The 24,138-nt window shown below is 46.8% G+C and overlaps 1 protein-coding gene across 1 annotated transcript; it reads left to right on the top strand.

The window, feature by feature from the left end:
- The first annotated feature begins 6,252 nt into the window (after positions 1-6,252).
- Positions 6,253-23,927, top strand: CIPC (CLOCK interacting pacemaker). The gene is made up of 4 exons (XM_055436063.2): positions 6,253-7,038; positions 12,532-12,719; positions 16,414-16,583; positions 19,527-23,927. The coding sequence occupies exons 2-4, from the start codon at positions 12,584-12,586 to the stop codon at positions 20,418-20,420; spliced, it is 1,200 nt and encodes a 399-aa protein (XP_055292038.2). The 5' UTR covers positions 6,253-7,038; positions 12,532-12,583; the 3' UTR covers positions 20,421-23,927.
- Positions 23,928-24,138: the final 211 nt, after the last annotated feature.

Below are 24,138 nucleotides of genomic sequence, written 5' to 3'. Positions count from 1 at the left end.
GATTAAACACACACACTCCCCGAGACAGGGACCATACCTGTTCATCCTTATAACTCCTGACAGTATTTAGCATAGTAGCTGGCACATGGAAGATGCTTACTGAATTGAACTGACGCAATTGCTGCATTAATGATTTAATCAGATCGTTGTCATTTCTGACAATAGCGGGCTGCTATAAAATGGATACTAAATTTCTGTACTGTAAAGCAGTACAGAAGTTCATTTTAGTAGCCTCAAATCCAGGAAAACGTGACCTATTTTTTCCAGAAGCCCAAAAGAAATATGCAAACAGACATTCTCGAAAGGCAAAGTCAACCACTCTACATTCTACCAGAGACCGTGTTGATTGTGCTGCGTGAGTTGCCAGGCAACCACTTGGTAATTCCCCATGTAATACAGATGAACCTGTCGTCTGCTCTCGCGGCTATATGTGACATGAGGAGACAATAGGGAAAGGACGGCCAAGAACACCTACACCTGGATGACACCATCTCTCCCGAAATGTGATAACATCGGAGGAAATCCCCAGGCCCTGTCAGAGAGTGCTGGAGGGAGAATTTCGTTAAACTATTAGCACAAGACATCCAGCGAATTTTCTTGGATTTACCCTGTGGGTAAGTCCTGTGGGTGATCCTGTTATCCCTGTCCACAAAGCAGGGGACGAAAAGCCCTGAAATTCTGTATGTGGATGGCTGTGAATTCAATAAGGGCTCCAGATCAGTGGGTCCCATGGCTCCAGTTGGGACGAAATTTTACTGGATAAAAGAAGCATTTAAGTCTTAAAAGGGACACTCAACATCTCAAAGAAACCCAAGTTCTGGGTGAATAAACCATACTTTTATATCAGAAGAGAATGCTCTCAGTAATTTCTTTGGAATGATTCCCCAGATATTTTAGGCAAATGAGCTGCCTTACTCCACTGTAGGTACAGACATCCTAGTCTTTAAAATAGACTGAAAAATCCAATAAGGCTTTGCAGAATGCATAAGGAATGTCAGAAAGCGTCTCTGACATTAAGAAAAGGACTTAAATTTAAATGCCACTTCAGATTTGGGAGTCTAAGAGTACTCATCTTTTTCATATGCATTTCAAAAGGACCACTCCCCCAAATTAAAAAAAAAAAAGGATATCTGTCCACTCCCTGTTCCCATGAATATGATATCAAGGTTTAAATCTTTTTAGGAAATTAATTTTCAGTCTCTTGTTTGAGATTTAAGATCTTGGACCCTGGGATCAGGTAATCAGTTGGAGATAAAATCAACCAGGTAGTTCTGATGAACAACTGAGCAAGGCTTGAACCCAACATCTTGTGCCATTCTAATTTATCCAGCCTGTTGAGATGCTGACTGATGTCAAGCTGGCCCACCCATGTGGAGTGATGGCCTTCACTAGCCCTGCCTATCTGGTGCTGAAAAGGGGAGTACTGGTGGGGAAGTTCTGGGGCATTTCTGCATCTGCAAAGGGAAGCCATGGCATTCGTCATCTCTGACTACCAGGCTTTACATGGTGCCTCGTGGGATTCCAAATAAGTCAGCCACGAGCCAAATCAAAAGTGAGGGAGGATTCAAGGGCACTTTTGAGCAAATGCACAACAAACCCTCCAAAGACTGGGGGTGGGGTGAGGTGAGGCAACACGAGCAACAGAGGTTCTGGAATTTCTCTGCCAGAATCACAAGTGTGGAGCAAAACCTGTGGGCAGCTTCACTCCAGCTTCTCAACATGACACATACAGTTGTGTGCAAAAGGCCTGGAGGTGGGAGAGAGTGGAGCAAAAAAATAAAATAAAATACAGTTGTGTGCAAAAGGCCTGGAGGTGGGAGAGAGTGGAGCATGTCCATTCAACCCTTGCACCAGGGGCCCTGGAAACCCCTCACCATCCTGGTTGGCGGTGTCTTCCTTCTCTGAAGTCCAGTCAGTGATATGTAAGCCCATCGTCAAATTTTCAGGAACCTGGGGGCCCCGTGATGACAAGTTGGTTAAATGCTTACTATGAAGAACTTGTTTTGGAGAAAAACATTCAGTATAATCCCTGCCCTGAAAGAGCTTAGACCCAGTGGGGCAGATGGGTACCCAAGAAATTACAATGCAAAGCAATTTAGATCAAGCCACAAGACACAGAAAGTGTTCAATTTCAAGAGTAATTAATGTCTACGTGGAGGCTGCCTCTTATCGTGGGCTCTCTAACCAGCTTCCTATTACTGGAGTGTCAGGTTCCACAGCTCTGTCTGGCCTTCTGCTGTGCTGGCCTGTATTTCTTGTCTTTGGTGAGCCCACGGTGGGGAACTCCGTTGTGAATGGAAAGCTGTTTACAGAAGGGAGGGAAGATACAAGGCCAAGGAGAACTTCTGAGTCAAATGGGTCTACACAAAGGGACAGCTGAACAGCTCTCAGAGTCATCTAGAGAGAAAGCTGTGAGTTTAAATCACAGACCTCATCTTCAGGGAGAGGAGACGACACCTTAAAAACCTTTCCACCAGAAAAGATTCTAGATAGAGAATAAAACAAGCAAAAGGCAGTTGCTGAGTTGTTTGGAAAGATGTGGGTTGAAATCAGCACATACCCTGTCACGCACAAGAAATATCTCTGCCATGTGCAGAGTGCAAGAGAGGACCAGCTGGAGGTGTTTTCTGCAGACAGTGCCTTTACGGTGCCGTCTCCACTCCTGGCATCCTTTCCCACACAAGAGCTTGGACCTAGTGCCTTCGGCTCTGCTCCCCACTGGCCTCCTGCTCAGCACAGCAGGAAAGGGCGTGGCAGCACCATTTCTACCAAACACACAGCCGCGCAGAGCGGCCAGAAGCAAGGACTCTAGAATTCAATTCCTGCTCCACCACTTACCACCCATGCATGACCTTGGCAAGTGACATGGCCTCTTGACCTTAGTCGCCTCCTCTGTAAAACGAGAATGATACCACAACCATGTCACAGGACCGTGGGAGGATTAAAGGAGTAAATCTGGGCAAGTCACTTAGGACAGGGCCTGGAAATAGTGTCAGTTATGAGGAGAGAATTTGTCTTGGGTTCCAGAGCAGCTGCAGGTTGAGCAGCTGAGGAATTTCAGCTTTAGGCAAGAAGATGGGGAACTACGTGGGAGGTTTCCATTGTCCCTGAAATCAAACCTGTGCCTAGTATACTGACACCCTGCTTGGGCTGCTAAGTTGCTTCAGTCGTGTCCAACTCTGTGTGATTCCATAGATGGCAGCCGACCAGGCTCTGCCGCCCCTGGGATTCTCCAGGCAAGAACGCTGGAGTGGGTTGCCATTTCCTTCTCCGATACTGATACCCTGACTGTAACCCAAATATCCTTTTATTGTCTCTGTTCTTCCAGGTAGCCCTAAAAATATGAGCTGAGAACTAACCTGGCTGGCGGGGGCTTAGGCACTTGATCCCTGAGGAAAAATGGAATACGCATCCTGCTGTCACTCACCTCTGCCTCCGCCAGTCCGGGACCTGCTGGTTACCATCCCCACACACAGGCTGGAACAACCCCCTCCTCTCCTCTCACTGACCCAAGGTGCTGGGACTCTAGGGTCACACACATAACCACCATTCCATCAAATCCTCTAAAATAAACTGTGAAGTGGTCAGCAGTTATGCTGAATGCCAGATTCAGGATAACTGTGTTACAGATGGCCAAACTGACGTTCAAGGAAAAAAAAAAAGATGGTTCTCGAGTGTTGCTTCAAGAATGAATGCCAGTCCTTGTGGTGATGTTTTCACTGCTCCGCAGCAAAACTAGAAAATTAAGAATAGCAATGTATTTTCATAAAGCAGAAATTATTCAGTTTTTGACTTATGAGATTATGGCCTAGCTTCTTTCCTGTGTCTTATGTGAGGGAAGATGTTGAAAAGGCCCATCCTTTGTAAAATGGTATCCATAGGAGCTGGGATTTGAAATTAGATCTTTTGAATACTTTCACTGCTATTATACTATTTTAATTAGTTAAAATAACTTTAATTTTAAATTCAACTGTTAAAATATTAAAAATTACTTATACTGCAAATTATATACTAGATTGGATACTTGAAAATATCTTCAAATAAAACTCAGCACAAAGTTAACTCTTTGCGGCATCCTATGTAGGACTGAAAACTCATCCTCACATGGTCTGGGAGAAGGCTGAACAGAGGTAGTCTCTGACCTCCAATGTGTAAGCAGGCACTGTGTGAGGGCAGAAAGGAAAAGAAGGCTTTTTGCAAACCCCCAAGTGTAGCATTTAAAGGAGCAGGTCTCCCCCTGCTGGCAGCGGTGGTGGCAAAATGAGTCTTAAACCACGGCTGGTACTGAGGACTCAAATCGGAAAGGATTCCACAGCAAGAAGAAATGGTGCTTGGAAAACCACTCCCAGTCACAGAACCCTGAGTGTGACGGCAAAGACGAAAAGAACTCATGGCACTTCGATAGGAAACTATCATCAGAGGATGCTGATGTGCAAACCCTGGTGAAACAGCAAAGAAAGAAAAAATTTTACATGGGTTAGGCTCCGTAAAAGAGTCATTATCCATTTTCACGAATTGGTTATTCTATGTATCTAATTATATACAATACAACCATACAGTACATCAATTAAAATTACGCCTATCAATAAATTAGTCTGATTCATTTGGTTCCACTACCAAATTTGTTTTTGAAGTTCAAATGACTGATACAGCATGGCTGTCTGGTCATTAGATAGGTGAAACCAGGGAAGTATGACTTATTTGCACTTGAGGGTTAAAATAATCTTCATGCCTTTGCTTATTTCACTTTTTCTCTTTTGGCTGGTATGCACTCTGCTCTCACCCACTTCCATTACTGGATATCCTACTTTTACCTGACCTTCTTAAAGCTTTACCTCCTGGTCTCTTCCTCAGTCAACAACAGAAAACAAGCAGAAGGTTATTTTTCCTTCGATTTTATTAGATTTTGTTCAGAATCCACTGGCATTTATCATATTCTCATACAACTTATTAAAACATGTCTATATTTCCCATATCAGATTCTAAGGTATTTGAGGGCAGACACTGTTTTATTCTGCCTCCAGAAGAGGCAGTATGGCCTAATGGTTCAGATCCAGGGCTTAGTAGCTCTGTCATCATGGCCAAAAACTTCAGTGCCTTCATCTAAGAAATGGAAACATTAATAAACAGCGACCTCATTAACTTGTACAGGCATCAGTAAGAGAATGGGCTTCACTGGTGGCTTAGATGGCAAAAAATCTGCCTGCGATGCAGGAGACCAGGGTTCAACCCCTGGGTGGGGAAGATCCTCTGGAGAAGGAAACAGCTACCCACTCCAGTATTCTTGCCTGGACAATCCCATGAACAAAGGAGTCTGACAGCTACAGTCCATGGGGCCACAGAGAAGTCGGACACAACTCAGTGACAGAACTCTCTCTCACACACGTTAAGAGAATACATGCAAAGCTGCCTGGCTCTTCATTACTTGATAATTGTTAACAGTCTTTCCATCCCCTAAACAAAAGCCATATACGCTGCAGGCACTCAATTATTTGTTGGTAGAGCTTATACTAATGAATATATTTACGTCTGGTAATGCATTAGCATTATCTGTGTCTGGAGGACTAATGGGATTACCTATGACTCTGCAAGGCTTGGATTACCAACAGAGGGCGAATTTCCCCTGCCCATCTTCTAGATCCAACGATAACTTTCCATGATGCTGGCAATCAATGCGCTGCACAATCTGCGCTGTCCAACCAAGTAACCATTAGCTACACGTGGTTACTGAGGTCTTGAAATGTGCACAGCCTGAGTGAAAAAAAAAACCACAGTTTTTCATTTCACTTAATCAGTTTCAGGTCACACAGAGTCGGACACGACTGAAGTGACTTAGCAGCAGCAGCAGTACCCCCACAACCTGAATGAAAAAAAAAAAACAAACACACTTTTTCATTTCATTTAACCAGTTTCAGTACCCCCTCGTGATTAGTGGCTACCCTACTGGACAGGGCAGCTCCAGAACTTGCCTCTACCGGTGGCAATCTTTAAATTCATCCATGTCCCCTTTTCCAACTGTAAACTAACTTTTTCTAATTTAGGAGGTCACCTTCACTGATTCAATGCATCGGAACTTCTACTGATCGCAACCCCCCCTTTTTGTTTAGCTGATAACACGTTGTTCGTGGTGACACTTCGAGAACTGTCCTGAGAAACAGGATCCACTTGAAACTCAACATTTCGGTCAGTCGCACAATGAGTCATACATCAAATGACATGAAATCACCCATCAAAAAAATACTGATTGCGTCCCTGCCACGTGAAGCGCTGTCTTGAGGTAAGGAAGGCAAACCGACTGCCGCGACAGGCTCGGCAACGAGACGAGCAGCGCTGGGGCGGTAGGGGCGCGGTCCGGGCAAGCCTCCTTCGGGCGGAGACCCGGCGAGGCTGCCCGGCGGCTTCCGCTCGGGCTCGCGCCAAGTCAGCCTATGGCCCGTCCCGGTCCCCAACGCCGACGGCGTCTCGGGGTACAAACCGACAGAGCCGTCTCCCCGGGCTGACTTCCACCCACGCCCTCAGAAGAATCACGCCTCCGGCCGTGTCTGCCAGAAGCCGACCCGCCCCGGCTTCTCCAGAACCGCGCCCCACGCCTGCTCCACAGCAGCTTCCGTAGCACAAGGTCCCCGCACAAAATGGCGGCTCGGCCTGAGGAACTACTAACCATAGAGACGCCCGCCTTCCGCGGAGAGAGCGCCGACCTCTGAAGGGACGCCCGCCCCCGAGGACGACGTGCATACGTCGTCTTCCGGCTGAGACCGGAAGAGCGGGCGCCTCCAAGGGCCCTTCTAGGAGAACCGCGAGCAGTCTCGGTGGTGCCGGGTCCTCCGAGCCGCGTCACGTGACTGGCGGAAGCCGTCGCGGAGGCTGCGGGGAGCGGGGAGGAGAAATGGGCCGGCGGCCGAGAACGGGGAGCGCTTGAGACGCGGCGACGACTACGATAACGACGAGGAGGTTGTCATGGAGCCGCGGGGCCGGGCTCGCGCATGCGCCGCCGTGCCCACGGGTCGCCCGCTTGTGGAGCTGCGACTCCGGTCCTAGGTGAGCGACGGAGGGCTGCGGGGGCAGGGGAAAGGGGTTTGGGCGAGGGGCCGGAGGAGAGGGAGCGGGCGCAAGGGAGAGGAGGCGGGACCAGGCAGGACGGAGAGCGGGCACTTTCGGGGTGCCGAGGGCCAGACGGTGGGAGCTGGGGGTGATGGAGCAGGGGGCGACGCTCCCTGCCCCGTTTAGTCGGTTGGTTTTGCTGCGAGGGTCCGGACCGCGTGGGCGAGGAGGTCCCGGGTGAGGAGGGCTTTTTGTGTGGGGACCAGGTGCCGCTGGTAACCCTGTGAGGGTCTTGGGCACACCCCGCCCCGTTTGGGTTTGTGGGGTGGGGGCGCGGGGTGGGTAGCGCCCAGGTCTGGACCCGGGGCACAGGTGTGCTTTTTCCAGAGACTCGCTGTCACCCACTTTGCTGGTACTTTTCTCCCTCGGGTGACCAGCTTGCGCCAGGCGTGGTGCCAGGGGGCGGGGAGGTGGCCGAGAAGGTAGTCAGTGCCAAGTACGGAGTGAGTGGTTGACAGTGGGTGGGTTCAGGGGACCTCCGATCCATCCAGGCCCCAGGGCACCGGGCCGCAGCCAGGCTCCCTGTGATTGCCCAAGTCCTGGCAGCACTGCATGGCCTGGGCGTTTGCCCTAGCAGGCTGGTGGCATGCCAGTCACAGCACAGTCCAAGGGTCTGCCCAGTTCTGCCCTGCTGAGCCGGCAGGCTGGTGGGTGCCTGGAGGGCGCTCCTGCTGTCTGGCACAGATGTATCGTGGGCTGGTGCGAATGGGGAGCGGGGGGTGGGCACTGTTAACTGGGAACTCTTCTCCAGGCAGGGGGGTTTGAGGAAGTTCTCCAGTCTTATCTGATCTTTGAAAAAGGAAAATCAGTAAGCATACATACCTGGTTCCAAATAGAGGACATTTGTATGGAATCCGGTTTCGGAATCGAAGCGTGCAAATGGTTGTGAAAGGGAAGAGGAGTATTAGAGATGTAGGTGGATGGTTATTGTTTTTTTTTTTTCTCTTTTGTTAAAATCCACAGACATTCCCCCAGATTGGTATCTCTGAAAATGTAGACCAAGAGAAAATGACTTCAGAGAAAAACCTAGTAATGCATTTATAATTCCAACTGGCATTATTCATGGCTTTCTGGGTGGTAAGGTCTTAATTTTCTCTGGTCGTGTATCTTTATTGTATTTAAGCCTCTGCTTGGGCTTTCACCTCACACCTCTGTCTGTGCACGTCTGTTATACACGTGACACATTTTAAAGGGAACTTGAGCTCTCAGGAAAGTTGCCAAGTTGTCTATTACAGAGGGATCTGCAAGCAGCTTTTCAGATCCTTCCCTTGTATACCTTGGGCCTCCTTTTTATCAGAAGCCTAAATCTCCATAGAGATTGTGGATTAGACCAACCTTTAGTTTGGCTGCTGGATTTAAAGGCAAAATGAGGGGTTGGCTTAAAATGAGGCGTGGATGAATTACCTGTTTCCTGCAGGAGACCAGACCTAGACATTAAATCGTGAGGTGACCGTGGTGTTTGAGGTGACCAGGAAATGCAGACTCCAGATCTTCAAGCTGTTCAGGTGTTTTGGTGACAGGTAAACTGGTAGGGCTGTCCTGAGACTTGGCAGGACAGAAGGTTTGTTGGAATTTATTATTCTATGAGTATACTTCACACATGCATTGTTAGGGGCTGAGGTTGCAGAGGTGAAAAGTCAACCCTTGAGGTTGAAGAGATGAGCAGAGTAGTTAGACTCTAATGTAAGAAGTGCATAAATAGAAGAACCAAGTTCCGTGCCACGCTTGTTAGGATTTTTTCTTACGCCTGTTGATGTAACCCTCTAGATACATTGGTTCACTTTCCGTTGTTGAGTCTTAGTGTATACTGACTGCTCTCTCTGGGAACCTTTTGGACCATGTGTTACACGTGCACTTCTAAGAGGCCTTTTTCAGGTCAATTCAAGCTTGGCTCAGAGTCCTTCTAATGCAGAGTTAGGCTTGTGAGGATCTGAGATGTGTGTAAGACAGTTGGCGTGGTTTCCGTTCTGTGCCAGGAGTCAGAGATGGCATGGTGGGTATGAGCTTGGTAACCCATCTTCAACCGCTGGTCAGCTTATGAGCATCTGATTTTATTGTAAAGTGATACTGATTGGGAACGTAATCTTGAAGTTTTCAGACTTTGCCATCGGCATGGCCCTGGGTTTGAGTGCACCGGTGGTGAATGCCATCGCTCTGCCTCTCTGGTCGAGGGCCTCGTCTGTGCTGAGTATGAGCGGGTCTGTTGTTCACTGGCTAACTGACAACTTCGGCGCCACTCCTGGGAGGGAAGTGCCTCTCTCAGAGAGGAAAGGTCGGATGGCATGTAACCCTTTGTTCTCATTCTCTCTTGAACTTCTCCGGGATGCTGAGACTGCTGAAAGAGAATTTTACTTAGGACAGAGGCTTTCATATTTTTAGCACTTCCATATCCAAAGCAGTCACTTTATTATTCTGAAGTAGAGTATGCAGTCTGTTTCCAGTTGCCACCAGTTCTCCAGAATCTAAAATGTTGACAACTGTTCTCCTTTTAACGTCAACATTTTAGCATTTTGACCCCACAATCAGTATTGTCCTGAAAATTCTCAGACGAGCAGGATAAATTCCTGTGTATTTTCTGTAGCTCCATTGACTGCAGCTTAGTAACAGTAGAAGACCTTGTTCCTTGTCTTGTTGGAAGGATTGTAGAAGTTGGGATGCTTTATCTCAAATGCCTGTAAAATAATCCATTTCATAAGGTAATGTGAGACTTCGTCAAGTTTTGAATTAGTTGCAAATGCCATGAGCTAATCTGAATCAGTCGAAGGGTCAGGCTTGAATTTAGTCTGATGGCCAGTCCACCAGGGAGAGCTGCTGCCATTTTTGAAGAAGCCCTCTGTTCAATTTCAGACAGCAGTATTTCAGGAGAATGAAACTGTGTCCGTTTGTTGGGTTTCATACAGAAAGATCCAGATTGAATTAGAGAACAGTTTTGCATTTTATTTTGCTTTTTAAACTGACTTGTCCGTGCTGTCAAACTTGTGCTTTTGTATAGTGCCATGCGAGGTGTGACAGGGCCTGCAGTGCAGGAGACCTGAGTTCGATCCGTGGGTTGGGAAGATCCCCTGGAGAAGGAAGTGGCAACCCACTCCAGTATTCTTGCCTGGAGAATCCCACAGACAGAGGAGCCTGGTGGGCTACAGTCCGTGTGATCACAAGAGTCGGACACGACTCAGCGCTTTTTTTAATGAGAGGTGTGACAGGGCCCTTTCCTTTCATGCGCATAGTACTAACTGTGCTCCATCAAAGAGTGCTCAGCGTGACGTGCACTGAGTGGGGAAGCCACGTGCCTTGAATGAGTTAGATAAGGTACAGACTGATTTTGACTGGGAATTGTGTTTAATTCAGTCTGATTCTGATCGGTGTGCATTCCCTTTAGTCCACTTCTACTGTATGCCAAAGAGCAAGAGAGCTGTTCAGGATGCCTGTAAGCATCCCTGCTGCTACTGCTGCTAAGTCGCTTCAGTCGTGTCCGACTCTGTGACCCCATAGACGGAAGCCCACCAGGCTCCCCCATCCCTGGGATTCTCCAGGCAAGAACACTGGAGTGGGTTGCCATTTCCTGCTCCAATGTGTGAAAGTGAAAAGTGAAAGTGAAGTCGCTCAGTCGTGTCCGACTCTTAGCGACCCCACGGACTGCAGCCTACCAGGCTCCTCCATCCGTCGGATTTTTCTAGGCAAGAGTACTGGAGTGACTTGCCATTGCCTTCTCCTTGGCTTCTACTTAATTTTATTTCCAATCCCTCCTCTGCTTCTGGAGTGGTTGATGTTCTTTACTAGATCCTGTATTAGCAGAAACGTTCACACTTGGCATTTTCAGAGTGTTTTCAGATACACAGCTGTCTGACAGGGGGCCCATGTTTTTCTCTACTCAGGATAAATGGATGGAGTTGAAAATGAATCATGAATAAGAACGCCACCAGGTGTTGCTTAAACATATTACCTTGGTCCATTTGGGCTGTCATGACAAAATAATACAGACTGGGTAGCTTATAAACCACAGGAACTTTTTTCTCCCAGTTCTGGAAGGTGAAAGTCCAAGCTTAGGGTGCTGGCGTGGTCCAGGGACAGTCTTCTTTTGGGTCACAGACTTCTCACTGACTGTGGTGCAAGGGGCTGGTGACCTCTCTGGAGCCTAAGGCACTCAAGCCCTCATGACCTAAGCCCCACCTCCTAATACTGTCACCTTGGGGGATTAGGATTCCATATATGAATTTTGGGGGACACACGTTCAGACTGGAGCACCTACCCAGTTGCGTTGTTGCTGTTGTTTTACCTTTTGGACCGCTGTTCTCTTTTCCCTGCAGTATCCTTGTTTTCTTACTGCGCCGCTTTTCCAGCTGCCATCCCTTGGCTGTTCAGAAAAGAAAGTGAAAGTGTTAGTTGCTCAGGTGTGTCCGACTCGGCGACCCCGTGGTCTGTAACCCGCCAGGCTCCTCTGTCCGTGGAATTCTCCAGGCCAGAATACTGGAGTGGGTTGCCATTCCCTTCTCCAGGGGATCTTCCCGACCTGGGGGATCAAACCCAGCTCTCCTGCATTGGAGGCAGATTCTTTAGCATCTGAGCCACCGTGGAAGCCCTGGCTGTTCAGAGGGCCCTGTTAAAATATCTTGAAGGGCTCATTGGTCTCACAGTTCGCGCTGCTAACCTAGTCTGGATCTGCTTTGAACTAGCTGTGCGTCACTGGATCAGATCTGGGCATCTCTCCTGCTCTGTACCCCCATTCCTAGCACCATGCCTAGTTCACAACAGGCACTCGGAAATATTTTTAAATGACTGAATAAAACTTATCTGAGCCTCAACTTCCTCCTCTGTAGAATGGGGTAACAACTGAGAAGGATGTTTTGAGGTTCAAATGAGAGAATCTTAGCATCAATAATGTTTATGCACACTGTTGTATGTGGTCTTCCGTGTGCATAGACGCACTTTCTAAGCCAGAAGGTGGCATGCGTATATAAGGAGTTGTTTTTTTCTCTGTTCACTACCTCCTCTAAAGAACTGAAAGGTTAATTTGAGAAACTACACTCAGGGAGGGGGCAGAAAGTCTCAGGCCTGCAGATGTATCCTGGGAAGCAGGCCTGGTCCAAGGTGGGCATCCCCTCTCCTCTCTTCTCCCTCAGGGAGCATTCCAGAGAGCTAATCAAATGTGCCTTTGTTAGCAGTTTACAAAGCTTCCACTGAATGGTCTGTGTGCTCTGCATTTGTAATAGAATTAGAGGGCAGGGAGAGGACAGTGAGCCTGCCTTTGGGTGGAAACCGTTCTCCTGCTGAGTAAATGTGTAGCCTTTGTTAGCTGAGACCTCTGAGAAAGTGCCCGCAGAGGACGTGGGCGAGGCCCCTGTCCTTTGCCCTGACTTTACTCACCGCTGGCTCACCTGTCCCAGCTCTCCAGGCAGTGACTTCTTAGGTAACTGTCTGTTGTTTTTTTCACAGGGAAGTCCAGACGAAAAGAGTACTGATGAGTCCCCTCGCAGCCCAGTAAAACATGGAGAGGAAGAACCCATCCAGAGAGGGCTCTCGAAGGCTGTCAGCCAAACCAAGCAAGGGCTCAGAGATGAAAAAGGCGTCTCGTCAGCTCGGCCTGGCAGCTGCTGAGTCAGATAAGGACTCTGGATTTTCAGGTTAAAATTACCTTATCCTTTCTACACTGTAGTGAATGATTTGCCTGAAAAACATCCTCTGTGAAACTCATTTGTGTGATAAGGATGGGAAGATTTCACCCACAGGAGAAATGAATGGCTCTCTGGTCTCTTAAAATGGTAGTTCTGTTGCCACATGGCAGGGTATTCATCAGAGTCACAGTGGGGTTAGTTCTGAAGGAATGGTTTGACGTCTTTTTTCAGCTCAGACTCTCAACTTCAAATCTTACACGTTTTCCGCTGTGGCAAGTGGTTATGGGCACAAAGATATAAAATACTCATAATTTTGTTGTCTTTCCTCCTTTCTCACAGGAATAGTTATATTGTAGTTACACTGCATTCCAATAATCACATTGGAAAAAAAGTGCATCTTGTCACCACATATAACAAATTAAACAAAGGTAGTATATAATTTGTTAAGATACCTTTTTTCTAAGAAAGTGTTTTGCTGTGTTTAAAAACGTTTCCTCCTGACAGCCCATCCCTGCCAGTGTCTGCTGTTTGTGTTTGGTCTGTGAGTCTCCTGGCCCCATTCCAAACCTGAGTACCTATTAGAGATGAGAAAGCAGGACAGTTTTCCTTACCAGTTTTTCTGAAAGAACTAGCTGCACACCTGGTAAATCTTTTAATTTTGTGCTGAGGCTTTTTTTAATCTCCAGGTCTGAGAGTAGTGGCTTAAATACAGCTTGAGTGGCAACATTTTTGGCCCAGGGGATGCAGAGGGGTGATGCCAGGGGATTCGGCCTGGGCCAGCATCCCGAGAGTGGAGGCTTCTCCTGGAGGAAGATTTCTGTTTTCCAGCCCACAGAGACTAATCAGTCCATTTTGTCGATTTATGAATTTATAGTGAGAAATGCAGCTCTTAGGAAGCCTGAACTCGCTCATCCTTAGATTGGTAAATTTTCTCTCTGTAGGTAAAGCTGCAGGGGAAGCATGGTTATCAGTCGATTGTTGCTCCAAGAGGAACAGAACACTGGGTCAGGGATTCGAATAAGGACAGTTCAGGAAAGTTAGGGCCAGCATGTAGCTCTTTGGGTTTTTCTTCTCCATCTTTTTGCGCTGTTTCCCAGGCTCACCTCATCATAAGGCTCGTCTGAGGCGTTTGTTAAGAAACCCCGGGCCCCTCTCCTGGAGACTGTGACATCGGGGGCCTGCGGGGAGGCCTGGCGCGTGGGCTTCCTCTCTGCACAAGTGTCTCTGGTGGTGCCTGTGATCAGACAGGCTTGGGAAACTTTACAGGCCTAGTGTCTTTTTTCCCCCTCTCTGTCTTAATATCATATTTGGGTTTTTTTTTTAATACCATGAAGGTAATATATGCTCATTGTAGAAGCTTAGAAGTTTAGGTACATGCAAGAAAGAAAATAAATATTAACCATAATCCCACCCCTTGTTACTCTCAATACTGTGGCCATTTTGGTACTTCCTCTGACAACTTCAGCTCCATCAGGCCAGCTGTTTTGTAGCATGTTGCACGGTCAGGGTAGTTTTTCTGAAAGTTCCTGTTCTCAGTGCAGCAGTGCCTTAAGTTTTGTGCTGTTCAGATATAAGGTGGTATTGAAAGTACTCAGACTCGCATGCCCCAGAAGGTGGCCCCAGTGGAGGTCTCCAGCCAATTCTGGGCCAGGTGCCAGTGGCGTCATCGCTGCTGGAGTTACCCTTTCACTTACCGTGGGCTGTGATGTAATTGGCAGTTATTTATTAGCTACAGTCCGTATTTAGATTTTTCCTATTGTCCCAATAGTGTCCTCTGTAATTGTTAGTCTTTTTTGTATATTTGCTTGTTTTGGGTGCAGAACTCAGTTGAAGGTTGTGCATTTCATTTCATTGTCCTGTCTTTTCGATCTTAGTCTAGAACAGTTCCCTTGTCTTCCCTTTCTTTTTTTTTTCATGAAATCGACATCTTTAAATGAGTTAGGCCTGTTGTTTTGTAGGATGTTTCACACTGGACTTCTCTGGTAGCTTCTCCAGTATTAGAAGCAGAATAAACATTTTTTAAGTAGAAAACTAAATTTTTGATGTTATATCCTTCTCATTGCAACACATGAGGTGACTCCTAGGTTTATCTTATTCTTGGTGATGCTCTGATTAAGGAAGTGATTGTATTTTCTTTATTATAAAAGTACTCCTTTCTCTTTGTAATTAATAAGCAGTTTATGTGATGATACTTTGAGATTGTGTGACTCTCCTGTTTGCCAGCAACCTCTTGACCACTGGTTTTTGCATCCACTGATGATGCTTGCCTGAACCAGTTATTACATTTGTGGTTTGAAAAATGGTGATCTAATTCTATATCATTCCTTTACATTCTATTAGCTGATGATCTTCTGTAAAGAAACACTTCTCTGCCCCCTGTTCTGAGCATCACTGTGGATTCACGGAATTCTTTCCTGATTTGGTTTGTCAGCCCATCATCGGTACTCTTTCTGATACCAGGTTGTCCCACATTGGGTCAGTGGGGGTCCCTTCTGGACAGCACCTGTGTCTTTGATGTCTCGCATTTGTGTTTGAGTGCTTCCTTGCTTTCTGGGACAGTAAGATGTCTAGGCTTCCCTGCCAAAGACATCAGCCATTTCTCCAAGGAGCCCTGGTTTCCTTTTCATGCAGAATGGCATTTGCATAGAAAACAAGATACATGTACTAGGTACGTACTTTTCTTCTGAAGTTCTTTGTTTCTGGCCCAAGAATTCTTAACTAAAGGTGCACATCTGGATTACTTGTGGTGCTTTGTGAAAATACATGTGCCTGGACACCAGATAAATCAATTCCATAGATTGAAGGGAAGTCCCCAAGACCCATAATTTCTGAAAAGCATCTCTGGAGAATCTGATTAAAGGCAAGTGTTGACAGTTCCACTCTTCTAAATTATAGTCACATTCCAGCCTTGCCTCATCCTGACGACACTGAGATTTTTGACGAGCATCTAGGGTATTCCCAGCCTCCTTACTGGCAGTCTCTTGGTTTACTCCAGCAAGGAACTAATCAAATCCTTTCTTTATGGATGTCACGTAGCGCAACCTTCTTTTCTTGGTCGTGGAGAGAATCTTTCCATCACCTGTTGTACAGGATCCCCAGTAGGCACACTCAGCATGCATTTAGGACCCTAACAAAGGAGGTGCTTAGCTGGGTGGAGGAGGAAAACAAAGAAAGACATCATAAGCCTCAGCTTGATGAACTTATCCAGACTTACAGTTAGGAAACTTAGGAGGCATCTATTTTGATTTCAGCATGGTGGTAAGTCTTGGGGTTTTATTGTTCCTTGTTATTATTACATCATGCGGTGCCTGGAGCCTCTGAAGATCTTCATCTTTTCTCAGGTTCCATGCACACTCCTCTCCCTTTTCAACCCTAGATTCTTAAAAGTAATGAGCTAACTTTGAAGCCTTTACCCACTTCTGTAGACTGGTGATGATTACTTTCACATGTACCCTAATTGATGCTGGCTTTTGTCTATAAGAGAGTTAGAACGGAAGTCTGCTGTCCTGGTGCAGTGATCCTTAATCTCTGGGGTGGGAGGGATAATTATGCCTCCCATTGAGAATCCTATGAAAGATAGACATGCTGGAAGAATTCTCAAAAGCACGGATCACAAATGTTTCATTCGATTTCAGGGGGTCTGTGGCTCCCCAGGAGGACTGGTTGGGAGGCTGAGTGAACTGACCGTTTCTCTGCCCAGCAGATGGGAGCTCAGAATGCCTGAGCTCGGCCGAGCAGATGGAGTCCGAGGACATGCTGAGCGCCTTAGGCTGGAGCCGAGAGGACAGGCCAAGGCCAAGCTCCAAGCCCATGAGCGGAGCCTTCCCGACACTGTCCCCCATGGTGGTCATGAAGAATGTGCTGGTCAAACAGGTGAGGAGGACCGCACACTCGTCACTTCTTTGCACACTCGAGTTTCTGAGCTTCCTGTGCACAGTTTCTTTCCGCCAAGGAGGGATGTGAGAAGCAGACCACCAGAAACCACATCAACACACGTGCTGCTCTCCTGGGAAGAGGGTGTGGCCTTTTAGCTACTGACCTGGATTGAAAAAAGGAGTACAAGAGTCAGGACATGTATTCTTATTTTCCAGACTTTAAGACCACCCCTCATTTGTCCACAGGTGTCTGGAATGCCTTCAGTTCAGTTCAGTCGCTCAGTCGTGTTCGACTCTTTGCGACCCCATGAATCACAGCACGCCTGGCCTCCCTGTCCATCACCAACTCCCAGAGTTCACTCAAACTCATGTCCATTAAATCGGTGATGCCATCCAGCCATCTCATTCTCTGTCGTCCCCTTCTCCTCCTGCCCCCAATCCCTCCCAGCATCAGAGTCTTTTTCCAGTGATTCAACTCTTTCCACGAGGTGGCCAAGGTATTGGAGTTTAGTCATGTTTAAAGGAACCAAGTAGAAATGTCCTAACTTCCATAGTACATCTAAGATTTGACAGAGTTTAGGGTTGAAGCAAGAGGCTCTTTTTTTTAATTTGAATTTCCCTGGGAACTTTGAGAAGTATTTGAGAAGTAGAGGCAGTTTCCCTGTTTCTCATGTTATATTCTGAGCATTTTCTTAGTAATCAGCCAGATTCCACACAGCATTGCCATAGAATTGAATAGTACCTTGTTTTAGGTTTTATTACATAACTGTGCAAATTATGTGGTTATTATCTAGATCTGAAAGAAAAGATTTAGATAAAAAAATCTAAGCTTAGCCCCAGTGTTTGAGTCAGAGAACTCAGTCATATGAACTTAGTTAAAGAACATGTAACCTTATCCTGCCTTGCTCTGAAACAGACTAGTCTTCTCGTGGTTCTGTTGATGAGGCTGCGTGAAGCTAGTGAAGTTTGCAATCTGGCTGTGTGTAGGTGACCTTCCCACCTTAGGTGGAAGAACATGGCTGTAAGCCTGACAGGAAATCCTAACGTCTTAACTCTTACCTAGTTATTGCTGAGCAACTCAAACTGATTTTCAGCAAGACAACCTGGTGAGTTTGGAAAAAGAATTTGAAGATATTTGCTTTGACAAATCATATCTCAGCTGGAAGCACGGCTCTCCTCACTGAAACGAGATCTGAAAATAAAGACATGAAACGGAGCCCAAATGAGGTTGTTCGAGCCCCACCAGTGTGCCTCAGGACTCCTGTTTTCTGCTCTTTCCTCTCTGCCTTCCTCTCCAGCCCCCTTGTCACTCTTTCTTAGGCATCTGTGTGTTTTGTTGTGGGTGTTGTGGGAGCTACAGAAGGTGGAGAGCAGCCCGCAGTTGCTGGTGAGGAGGCGGGCCCAGCAGAGCTGTCGTCTTCAGGATAAAGACCCACTGGCAAGGCTTGATCAGAAGACAGGAGGCTTGGGGGCAGACTGACCTGATGGAGCGGTCTAGGGGTTTTGTGTTTTCACATATGCTGGAATTCCAGCACATCCAAATTTTAAAAATCTTTGCTTATTATATAATGTCTTAATTATTGCTGCTTGGTTTTAGGTATTTTTCTCTTGTGAGTCTGATTCCAGTTGTGTCACCAGACTATGTCTTCTTACACACAAATTATTTCATCACTGTGGACTTCAATTTCCTCATCTTTAACATGACGCCTTATGTGAAATGATTCTGAGATCCTGTACAAGTCTAAAATCTTGTCTGGTATTCCCTTAGGTGATTTCAACCTTGTACAAATCTAATAATTGGGACAAACAGACTATGTCAGTGGCATAACAGCAGCACTGGAAAGAGTAATCTTGGGAGAACAATGAATTAGGTATTTTCTGGGTCTGTTTGCCTTGGAGGTCAGCCCCTGTGATGTGATTGACCAAGGGGACAGCCTGAAGTTTTGCTTTTAGCTGAGCTGCACTGGGCTGATCTCTTTGAGAGACTCCTGATTCTGTATATCCTCTGCTGGGGGTGTGTGTTTGCTAGGCCCTGCATTGCTTGCTTGCTATTGCAGTGCCTCTCAGAGTATATTTGAACACCAGGAGGACTCCAGAGTGGACTTTCCAGGTCATCCCACCCTTTGCACAGGAGATGAACTGTAGTTGAACTTGGCTAAGAGTTCCTAACCAGGTATCTAAGGAGCTGAATATGTGTGCAAATCAGGTGCCCACGTGGGAGCAGGGTCCATCACTTTCCACACATAAATCACGTGACTCCACCAAGGGGAAGAGCCTCTTCTGCCTGGCCTCAGGTGTTTATGACTTTATTCTCGAATCTCCTCATTTCAATGAGGAGAGCCTTGCTTCCAACCAGGCCCAAAGACAGGGGAATACTGAGACAACCTTGTAAGATCACACACAGTGTGGAAGCCACCGCACCTGGTGGCTGTTACTGCCTTGCAGAGCTTTGTGGCTGTGGGGGGTCATTGCCATAAAAGCAGACCTATGGACTCCTGACAATAGGTAACTTTTTAAAAAATACGTAAATTTTTAATCAAAAGTTGTTTTCACGTAAAAGAGATTCCACAAGTAACTAAAGGAAGACTTTACTTTGGTGTTGAGACAAGCACGTTTCAATTTACGCCAGCAGATCGTACTGTCCGCGCTTTCACTGCCTCAGTCGTGACCCTGACTGTGTCATTACTCCACCTGCCTACGCTTTTCTTTCTCTTGAGTGACAGCACTTGAATAAAAATAGCCATTTCCTCCAGTTTTCCCTTAAGAGAGAAAATCTACGACATCAGACCCGAGTGAATATTGAAGCCATGTTCATCTCCAGTCTTGTCAAGAAGGGCTACCCCATGTGTGGGAAGCTCTGTCCTTCCATCTGAGTATTTGCTTTGCCCCATGGACAGCCGCGGGTAACGAGCAGTTTGCCACTCTTTCCCTTTGTCTGCAGGGCAGCAGCTCCTCCCAGCTCCAGTCGTGGACTGTCCAGCCCTCCTTTGAAGTGATCTCGGCCCAGCCACAGCTCTTATTCCTTCATCCACCCGTCCCGTCTCCTGTCAGCCCATGTCACACCGGTGAGAAAAAGTCGGACTCCAGGAACTACTTGCCCATTCTCAATTCTTACACCAAAATAGCCCCTCACCCCGGCAAAAGGGGCTCTTCCCTCAGCGCAGAAGAACGAGGAGAAGGTGGCATGCAGAAGAAGGTCTGTACTGAGAGACTGGGGCCTGGCCTGTCTGCTCGCGAGCCAACCAAGACCAGTGCTGGCCCACCCCGGCCCCCAACCCCCGCACCCCCCAGCGCCAAGCTTGCCGAGGACTCGGCTCTGCAGGGCGTGCCCTCCCTGGTGGTGGGTGGCAGTCCACAGACTCTGCAGCCAGTATCCAGCAGCCACGTGGCTAAAGCTCCCAGCCTGACCTTTGCCTCCCCTGCCAGCCCTGTCTGCGCATCCGACAGTACCCTGCTTGGGGTGGAGAGCAGCTCCCCGCTGTCCCCGCCGGCTGCCAGTCACAGCTCCGCTCTCTGGGCCGCTGAGCACTTCTGCCGCAGCCCAGATGGCTTTGCAGAGCAGCGGCAGAGCAAGCACAGGCGCTTTCAGAATACCCTGGTAGTCCTGCACAAATCCGGTTTGCTGGAGATCACTTTGAAAACCAAGGAGTTGATTCGTCAGAACCAGGCAACTCAGGTGGAACTTGACCAGCTCAAGGAACAGACCCGGCTGTTCATAGAGGCCACTAAGAGCAGGGCTCCTCAGGCCTGGGCCAGGCTGCAGGCATCTTTAACGTCAGGGTCAGGTCATACTGGCAGTGACGTGGAAGCATTCTCTGAGCAGCCAGACATATAACATCAAAGGCATATTTTCCTGTTACTTGAGTGCTTCTTTTTAACTTTTACTGTTACCTACTCCTGTTTCCCAAAGCTTAAATGAGATCTTTTCCTTTTAAACTCAGACTGTTCGTTGGTTCACTTACGAAGCCACATGCCAGGACCTGACTGCTGTCTTAACCTGTGGTCTATGCACAGTTTACCTTCATCTCTGTTCCAGCGAGGACCTCAGGTTTGGGTGTCCATGAGTCCCTCTTCCTCAGCCTGCAGGCAGTTTGATGGCTCACGGGGCAAAGTGTGAGAGGTGATTGTGCGGGGCCTTCTAGCTGTCACCTCCCGCCACCCCACTCACCAGCCGCGATTGAGGGTGCAGTGGCGCCGATGAGCGCACAGAGCAGCACCTGTAAATCAGGGAGCAGGTGACATAAGTAAGGAGCCCTTCATGGATCTTCTCTTGAAGGTCTTAGTCACAGACGAAAGTGTAAGAGGAGGGTGCTTGCCTTCTACAAGGCCCTGTGCCCTTTGGCAGAAACCTGAAATGCTTTGCTCTTCGGATGCAAGCACTTAATCGCTTAAAGCTTTGTTTTTTTTAAACTTGAAAGTCAATGGGAAAGAGTAGCACTGTTCACTCTTACACTTTAATCATAAGCCAGATTTCTCTTAAACTGGTAGGCGAAATACTTCAGATTTGTATAGAATGGATTTAGGACCATCTGGAGCTCCAGTTGATGAATTGCGTTTTTGACTCATAGAGTCTAAAGAAAGGAGAAATGGCTAGCATCTCTTGGTGAGGAGCTGGAAGATTCTAGTAATTTATGCCTTTTTATTTTTCTCTCTTTTGAAACAATGCAACCTGTTTTACATGTGAAAATCTTAAAGACAGCTTCATGGTTTCCAATTGTGTAATACAAGTCAGCCCTCTGCTACCACTTTTCTTTTGCCGTCTTGTTTTTAAAAAAGAAGAAAGAAAATATTATTAAGCTTGATTAACTTTGAATTAAAATCATTGCAAGGTAGACATACAAGTCTACAAAAAATTGGAAAACATTCTTATTATCCATTTTCTTTCCACATCCAGAGTTTTCATTCGTCTGATGTCACAGTGATGTGGAGCAGTCTTCCATGTTTCCTTATGCATTGGATTTTGGCAGCAAAGCCAAAGGTATAGTGGGTTCTGTGAAGTCCATCTAGAAATAGAGAGTATTATGAGAACTTGCAGGTGATACATACTTTTTCAGCTTCATTGTAAACCAGATTTCTAGGTTGTAAAGTTGCCAACTTCTTATCCTCCCATTTAAAAAATTTCTTTCTCTTGAAAATCTTAAATCCTATATGACCAACTTCATTTTTTCTGCGAGGAAAATGGTGTTGAAGTTCTTCCAAGGCTAGAAGCTAATGCTCATATTTACTGTGTAGTCGTAACTCTTCACATAGTTTTAAAATGACAAGGCTTCGAATTGCCTGCATTTTGTTTTCAGACGCAGTTTAGAAATAAACAACCCGGTAAACTCTCTTAGACTCTCCTGATCAACACAGAATTATTACCTGCCGTATGCTTTTCAGAACAGTGTCAGAAATCGGAGCAAATAGGTCTTCAAGCAGGCTCAGCTGCTTTTAATGTTTTTTCTCTTGGCCCACTCCCTTTGCCTCCCCTCAATCTGTGTGGTGCTACCTCAGCTCCGCTCTGCACACCATGCTAGGAAGCTTCCTTTTTGGCAGAATATGTTTGGCAGCAAAGCCATAGAAACAGGTGCATTCAGAACAGCCTGGGCACCAGGCATGAGTCTTACTGAGTCAAAAATCTGAAGACACTTGCTGAGAACCAAATTTATGCCATCGGAAAACTCCCCTGTGGAGCCGTATGCGTCTTGGACTCTTCTTCCTAGATGAAGGTTTGCACTTCCCTTCTGTCAGGCAGAAGACACCGAAAGCCATCACCAGTGCTCGTTGCCGAGTGGCAGGGAGAAGCAGCACCCGCCCTGGCTCCTCTCTGATCTTATAACTTGGTGCCGCGAGTCCCTCTAGGATGTTGCCTTGGGTGTTCTTTCCCTAGTGGAGGAGTAAGCAGATGAAGCCAGGTAGAGAAGCCGGTCCAGCAGAGAGACATCCACTGAGGCTAGCAGACGTGTGGGGCCAGAAGCCAGATTCACAAGCGAGGAACCTCGGAGTTGACCAGAAGGACCTGCGTTGGTTTCACACGGCTGTAAGTAGTCACGATCTTCTGATGCATGACCTGATCTCGTCTGAGGTTTTGTGGCAAAGCTGTTTTCTGAAAGCCGTTCTTAACTCACACCAACCCTTAAGAGAAGTTTTGGCAAGATGGTGTTGGAAGTGTTGAAACACATCTAGAAAAAGCTGCTGATTGAATTGGTTATGGGAATGGAGTTTGGTGACATTTGTAATTTATTACACTCTCCTTGCTGTTATTGATTATGGTATTGTCTGACTTTGATTCCTTTGGCAGAACAGTAACTCCTGTGCATATATTGAAGTGTCTTTCCAGCTATGAATTCTTTACGGTAGAGGTTTCTTTACCAAATGTGAATTCTTTTGAGGAAGTATGAAGTTTTGTAGAAATTGACTGTGAAACGTCAGAGAAAAATAAAAGTCACTTACTTGAAAACTATTTGGCCTTTGGGCTTTATAACTGCTTAAAACACTGAAATCAAGAGTAAATGTTTGATTGATAAAAGTTTTATACGTATATACTCAAGGTATTTGGGGATGTTGAGATTAGATACTGAACTTGTGGAAATTCACTGTTCAGACTCCCAACAGTGTGAACGTAAAGGCGATGCAGGCAGTCTTAAGATAAATGGATGGTTTGACATTCTCGAGTCATGGAGGGTTTATATTGGGTAGGTTGGGAGGAGAGAAGAGAATACAGCCCAGTGATTTCTTCCATCTGATATGATACTTTCACAGACGGAAATTTTAAATGACACAACCACTGCAGTTGTCTACTGGGATAAACTAAAGCCACATTAAGTAAAGATCTTTCTACTACAGGGAAGCGAGTGCCTCTCCATGCCCTTTTGTTCGTGTTTGTCCCAGTTGATTCCTGAGGCTCTGCTCCTCCTCAAAATTCACCTGTGGAGTCTCAGTGGGGAAATCTGTAGAGTCTTCCCTGTCCTGAGGCCAGTCTGGACACCCCTCCTGGGATTTTTTTAAGTCACTGGAAAAATAAGAAACTTATCCTCATTTAAAGTCCTGAAGGATTGTCATAATCTTAATTCTTACAGCATTATTCAAATCCTACACAATTTTTTAAGTAACTTTTAAAAATATGGCTAGAAGCGGTCCCTCCTGAAACAGAGAACCAGCCTCCCATAAGAAATGGAATCCAGAGACACGGGAGCCCAGAGTGGATCCCGCGAGGCTTGGGAGAGCTGGGTCAGTCTCACTGTTGCTCCTGGCCCTTCGGCGGGATTCCTGCGTGTGGAGACACTAGCCTGTTGCAAGTGTGTCCGCTTCATCCACGTCCCTTGGGGCATCACTTCAGAGCGTGGCCTGGTGGGGTCCAGAGCCCTGCATGCACCTCTCGCGTCTGTCCCTCATCGGCTGGCTGACTTTGGATAGGCATCCTTCCTTTCAGTGGAATAATGGAGAATCGGAAGTTGTCCTCTCTGGGGTGCTTCCCAGCTGTAACCACGTGTAAGATCTCTGGCTGTTTTACAGCGAGCCTGATGGTATGTTATCTGATAATAACAGCTCTTCCTCAGTTTACCGTGGGGTTC

The sequence above is a fragment of the Moschus berezovskii genome, chromosome 9 (assembly GCF_049115385.1).
Source record: "Moschus berezovskii isolate FMDL1 chromosome 9, NW_MosBer_1.0, whole genome shotgun sequence".
Taxonomy (NCBI): Eukaryota; Metazoa; Chordata; class Mammalia; order Artiodactyla; family Moschidae; genus Moschus; species Moschus berezovskii.
This window is presented reverse-complemented; position numbering and strand designations above follow the sequence as displayed.